At 52.8% G+C, this 6,075-nt stretch overlaps 2 protein-coding genes across 2 annotated transcripts in view; one reads left to right on the top strand and one right to left on the bottom strand.

Moving 5' to 3' along the window:
• ADAMTSL2 (ADAMTS-like 2) overlaps nt 1–2,347 on the top strand; it is a 23,728-nt gene extending 21,381 nt beyond the window's left edge. Inside the window, exons 17-19 of the mRNA XM_009998862.1 lie at nt 73–290; nt 946–1,090; nt 2,229–2,347. Coding sequence (XP_009997164.1) covers nt 73–290; nt 946–1,090; nt 2,229–2,347 — 482 coding nt within the window. The remainder of the gene's footprint in view (nt 1–72; nt 291–945; nt 1,091–2,228) is intronic.
• Nucleotides 2,348–5,635: 3,288 nt separating this feature from the next.
• FAM163B (family with sequence similarity 163, member B) overlaps nt 5,636–6,075 on the bottom strand; it is a 1,184-nt gene continuing 744 nt past the window's right edge. Inside the window, exon 2 of the mRNA XM_009998861.1 lies at nt 5,636–6,031. Within this exon, the coding sequence (XP_009997163.1) occupies nt 5,648–6,031 (384 nt within the window). The 3' untranslated portion in view covers nt 5,636–5,647. The remainder of the gene's footprint in view (nt 6,032–6,075) is intronic.

Raw genomic sequence — 6,075 nt, 5'->3', positions numbered from 1 at the left:
TGGGTTCTTGGCGTGAGTGGGCGGGTTATTTTGGGGGGGGGTGATGGAGGAGGGGTGCCTGCTGGTGGGGTTAGACGGGGGGGCTCAGCTGTCCTTTTTTCATTCCCCCGCAGTGCAACACTACGTGTGGGCGGGGTGTGAAGAAGAGGATTGTGCACTGCCTGGAGATTGTCAACGGGAAGATCAAGACCCGCAACCCCGCCGACTGCGACGGCTCCAAGAAGCCGGTGGAGGAGACGACCTGCTTCGAGCGGCCCTGCTTCAAGTGGTACACGACCCCCTGGTCGGAGGTGAGCGGGGAGGGAGCTCAGGGCAGCTTGTGGGATCTGAGGGAAGGGAGAGGTGGGGGGAAAATACCCTTCCTTCAACATGGGCTTGCCCTGAGTGTGTAGTGCCCCGGGCCCTGCAAGCCCTCCCTGACGCAGCCTCTTCGTCCGTGCTTCACACACCTTGTGCTGTTTAGTCTTGCAAACCATCATCGCAGCCTATAATTAGCCAAAGCAGAGCTGCTGTAATCCCAGCCTGCCCAGGTGTCCAAACGGCAGCAGGCAGTGAGTGCTGGGCCCAAGAGCAGCTCTGCAAACCCTGGGGACCTTGCGGGAGGGATCCTATGTCCTTGGGGGGCTGTAGCCACCCCTGGTGCCGTGGAGCAGTGTATGGACTGGGCCAGCTCACGTATGGCCCTCTGCAAAGGACAGCAGGAGGAGGGAGGATAGCAGCCTCAGGGGATGGAAGGACATCCACGGATCACTGGGCAGAGGCTGGAAGCAAAGATGGAGCAAGGGGCCAGCAGTGCAGGGCTGAGCCATAACATTCAGCCAGGGGAGGAGTTTATCCCCCTGCTCTGACACCTCCAGTGACCACGGCTTTATCAGCAGGTCCTGGCTTAGCACAGACCCCCGTGACAGCAGGGTCTCACCTCACCCCCTCCTCTCTGTTCCCCAGTGCACAAAAACCTGTGGCATTGGCGTGAGGATGCGGGACGTGAAGTGCTACCAAGGGAAGGACATCGTCCGGGGCTGTGACCCGTTGGTGAAGCCTGTGGGCAAACAGACCTGTGACCTCCAGCCCTGCCCCACAGAGCCCCCAGGTGAGCCCCATCACTGGCAGCACCCCCTAGCCTTGATTTTTTTCACCACTTCACCCGGGCAGCACTGCCCAGCATCTTGACTTCCACTGACACCCAATTAGTCACCCCAGGGAGGATGTAAAGGGGACAGCTCTCCCTCTGTACCCAAGTAATGGAGGTAACCCCATTAAATTAAGGGGAGACTTCAAAACAAGCATGCTCTGACCTGAAGATAAAATGGAGCTTTGGAGAGCTGACTCGGGTGCAGCTTCTGTGTAATTCCAGCTAATGTCTGGGAAGTTTGGTCTGTGCTATTATTTTCATTATTTTTTGGTCTCCAAATGTCCTGTGGGACTTGTAACTACCTTATCATCTGACTCGTCTGCTGGCTCAAAGCCCCTGTGATCTTTAGGGAACAGACAGTTCTAATTCTTTAGTAAGATTTGGGACTAAGGATGGTGTGGGAGAAAAGCATGAAAATGGGAGACAGATTCGAGGCTGGCTCCTGGCTCTGCTCAGGTCCTTGGCTGACCACTCCAGTGGTCATATACTCTATGGATTTTAAGAAAAGTCACCCCAAACCAACTTTAAATCCTATGGATTTTAAGCAAGATATTTGGTCTGAAGGGAGCTGGAAGAGTGTCATGGCAGTTTCTGCCCTCCTGACTCTCTCCAGCAGCTCCTGCTGTAATGCTGCTGGATTTCCATTAGTTCCCATTAGCCTTTTATTTGGGGGGGGGCAGAAATTGTCTTTTGGGCACATCCTGTGCCCAACATGGGAGGCCATTGGCACGGGGACAGCTCAGTGCCAGGCTCCCTTGGTGGCTCCAGTAATCCCTGGGCAGCTTCAGTTTTGCAAGGAAGAGCTTGAATTTTGGGACTGGGACCAAATAGGACTGCCTAGGCCAGGTATGATGAAACAGGTCAGCCTTCTTGTGCCTTTGCTTAGGTTGATAATGATATGTTTCTGGAGAAGCTCCATGGTGTTTTCCAGGGTTATCAGCCCACAGCTGGGGGGGTTTGTTGCACAGCCCATGGTGGTGGCTGTGCTTGGGGAGGCGGGAGGGGGATGAGCTAAGGAAATTGCAATAGTTTAGTTTTCTTTTTTTGTATCTGTGCCTTTTTTTTCCCTTTCTTTTTTTAAATTTTTTTCCCCTAGACGACAGCTGCCAGGACCAGGCAGGAACCAACTGTGCTTTGGCCATCAAAGTCAACCTCTGCAGCCACTGGTACTACAGCAAAGCCTGTTGCCGCTCCTGCCGCGCACCCCACTCCTAGTGCCCTGCAGCACCCACAGCACCTCCCTCAGCCAGGGCTCTGGAAACCAGTTAGTAAGCACTACACATCCCACAGACCGGTGTCAAGGGTGCTTTTGGGTCGGTTTGGTTGTTTTGTTGTTGTTGTCCCACCGATGCAGAACTACTGTCCTTGTCCCTCTCCCAGCCGGAGGAGCGGGGCTGGCAGGGCCGGGTGGCAGAGCCCTCCCCGCTGCACGTTGGTAGCCCCTGTTAGCAGAGCTGTACATAACGTCGTGTATATTTGATTCCCCTGAACCACAGACACGTGCACATGGTTCTTGGCCTTTGGTTTCTTTCCTCTGTGCAAGTTTGGGGGTGAGGAGGGGAAGGTGTGAACTCTGTGAAGTGCAAGTTTCCCTTCGCAAAGAGGGGGTTAGTGCCCCTCTCCTAATTTATCCCCAAGCCCTGCACTCTCTCTTTAGCTGCATCTAACATGGTGGGAACCTGATTTTTGTTTGCTAAATAAACTCAAGCCCAAGCCCTTTTTTTTTTTTTGTAATATGTAGGTGTATACTTTTTCAGAGAATTTTATCTTATAATCAAACGTTAGTTCCATAGCCCTTATGACCCCCCCCCCGTAATGCTGACATATTGTATATAATATGGAACCATAACTGCACTTTATATCACAAAAAAGACGTGCTCTTTTTTAATATATTTGTTTACAGACAGTGAACTTTATCCATATAATCATTAATTTGTACTCATATGTATATTTTAACAAAGTTGTCATATTTATGGTGGTATATTGTTTTATTCTCCAGTTTGTAGTGGGTGCTTGATGGGAACACTGGAGTTGGGAAAATGAATTTGCTGGTGATGGGGAAGGCAGCAGAGCAGCTGTAAGTTGGGGAATCACAGCTGCTCAGATAGTGATGCAAAGAAAAGTCCCAGCAGTGGGAGAGCTGGGAATTTTGGGATGGATGGTTTGGGCCCTTTGGGGTTATGTGTGTGGCTTTAGGAACTGAACCGTGAAGCTTCTTGGGAGCTTGCAAGGAAAAAGGCTTGATCCAGTGCCAGCAAGAAAAGGGCCTTTCCCTGCTCCCAGGGGAGTGAGTGCTCTGTGTTGCTGCAGGAACCACTGACTGACTGAGGCCTTTAGCATCCCCCACACTAATGTGTGCACCCATCACTGCTGCATAGCTCCCCTCAGCAGCAGGAAAACTCTGCCTATGTGAAAGCTTTGGGAACAACACCCCAGCTATCAAGATTCAGGGACAAAATGGTCAGCCTGAAAACCAAATGTCAAAGTAGTTTATTTCTTTTGGTTTGGTTTTTTGTTTCTCCCCCACCCCGTGATCCCCAAAGTCCTGTACAACAGATCACCAGGTGATGGTTAGCAAAAGCCAACCATTTGCTTAGTTTCCAAGCTACACAGGAAGGAAAACAGAATAAATGGGAGAAAAGAAAGACTGGCAAGAGAAGTACAGTCACTGTAGATGATGCAGAGAAGAGGAGCTGCAGAGAAGAGCAGGGCTGGATGTGTGGAAACAAACCCCAGTGAGAACTGTACATGGGCGTGTGGCTGCTGACCCCCCGGAGCAGAGATGTCCTGCTGCCCGGGATGTGGCACTGCAGGGACCAAGCCCCAAATATTAAACATGTAGGAAACCAAACCCAGCCTCCCCAACCCCACCCCAGACAGAAACACCCCAAGAAAGTCGAAGATACTCATTTGCAAAGACTGACTTGTACGTGAAAAGATTTCCTGTGGAATTAAAAGCCCTCGCAGTTAAAAGTAAAATATCCAAGCAGCGTCCATGAGCAGATGGGGCTGCTTCCCATCGTGTCTTTACAGAGAAAAGCTGACCCAGAGCACAGCACTGAGGCCATAGGAGTCTCTCTCTGCAGCCAGTCCATCTTCTGCTGCAGCGGCGCCAGCCCCGAGTCCAGTGTGATACTTTTCACCTGAATAATGCACAGTTTGGGAGAACCAGGGGGCTCAGCGTGGGGATAGCGCAAGGTTGGAGGAGAGGGATCGAGATGGGTAAGAGAAACCAGGGCATGACACTCACACCCCACCATGGGCAACCTCTTCAATGTGTGATTCCTCTTCCCAATGCTCTGAATTAACAGCCCAGCTCCTTGGCAGCACATTTAGTGCCAAGGGACTTGGTTGGTGTCTGGCTTTGTTCCTGCTGCTCTGCCAGTGCAGCCCTGGCTGAATCCGGGGTGGCTGGAGGGGTGGGAGCAGAGCTGGTGCCACATTCCCAGCCAGGCTTCCCAGCTCTGGGAACCAGCTCCATGAAAAATGCAAAAGAAGTGGCTTTGTCTAAATAGAAAGTGTTTTGACACAGTCCTGGATGGGGAGAAAGTGTCATGGCTCTTATTTTTTTTCAAGAAGACAACCAAATGCATGAAAAATTGTGCATGCAGGGAGGCTGGGCACATCTGGAGTCACACTGGCTCTCCCAACCCTCAATCAGAGGTCACCAAGGGATTATTTGGAGCAAGGATGCTGATTATTTGGGGAGGTGGCTATGAGTGCATTCCTCCATCCAAAACTTGCACTGTGTGCTACTTCCCTGGCCACGTCATGAAGTGGGTTTGCAATGTCCTTGCAACCCCAGCCCAGCTTCATTGAGGGAGTGAACAGACCATCCTAACCCTGGGGGGAATTAATGGCCAACTTAAGGCGTGAGATGGGCTGGGAATAGGGCAGGGCTGTGCACACACACACACCCCCCACACACCCACAGCATAGAGCTGTTCAGGAGGGGCTGGCAGAGGGGTGGGAAACAGCAGCCCTGCTTTGCTGTAGGACCATGGTGTGTGTGTGTGTGTGCCCACTATGGCCAGGAGCAGCCAGCTGCAATGTGCCCCCACGACCTGCCAGCAGACACCTGCTGACTTGCAGCATGAGCCATTTTGCAGCCAACCCTGTGCCCCATTGACTTGCCTGGCATCACTCAGGGCTCCAGCTGAGCGGTGAGGAGGGATGTTGACGCTGTACAAAAGGATGTGCAATATCAAAAATCCTCTTTATAAAAGAAAATGCCACGCAGCACTAGAAAAACCTTGTGTCCCAGCTGCACTCAGCCTCCCCAGGGCTCCCCTTTGAGGTTTGCTTTTCTCCTACCCCTTTATGCTGCTGTTCAGCACCTCTGCCCACAGAACGCAGCAATACATTCTATTTTTTTTAACCCTTTTTTTCTTTTTCAAAACTCTTCCATGAATTTAAAAATAATAAAAAAAGTCCTCCCTGCTGTTACAAAGCCCCAGCAGCAGCAGCGAGGTGTGAGGTGATGCTCTGCCCCAGGCTGGAGGAGCAGCCCGTGCCTCACACGTCGGTGCTGATGCTGCGGCTGCGGGAAAACGCCTCCCGCATGGCCGAGAGCCGCGTGGGGTTGAGGGCCTGCAGGTTGGCCACGCTCACCGGCAGCTCCAGGTCTTCCTGGCTCACCGTCTTGTAGCTCACCCGGTCGCCCCCGTTGTGCAGATCCTCGGGGGGTTCCTGCAGGAAGAAGGTGGGGGGCTCGTAGGGGGTGCAGCTGGGGCAGCCGGGCCGGCCGGGCTTCTTGCCGAAGGGTGAGGAGGAGTAGAGGGACGGGCCGTTGGTCAGGACCACGTTGCGGTTGCAGTGGAGCGGGGGGATGTGGGAGTGCACGGCGAAGTCGGGCTCCTCCTCGTCCTCCTCGGACTCATCCTTCTTGCAGCAGTAGTACTGAAACGGGATGGTTCCCCAGGGGCTGGGGATCAGCCGGCATC

This window comes from Chaetura pelagica, unplaced genomic scaffold, assembly GCF_000747805.2.
Source record: "Chaetura pelagica isolate M959 unplaced genomic scaffold, ChaPel_1.0 scaffold405, whole genome shotgun sequence".
NCBI classification, from domain to species: Eukaryota; Metazoa; Chordata; class Aves; order Apodiformes; family Apodidae; genus Chaetura; species Chaetura pelagica.
The sequence above is the reverse complement of the archived record's forward strand: the minus strand, read 5'-3'. Positions and strand labels throughout refer to the sequence as shown.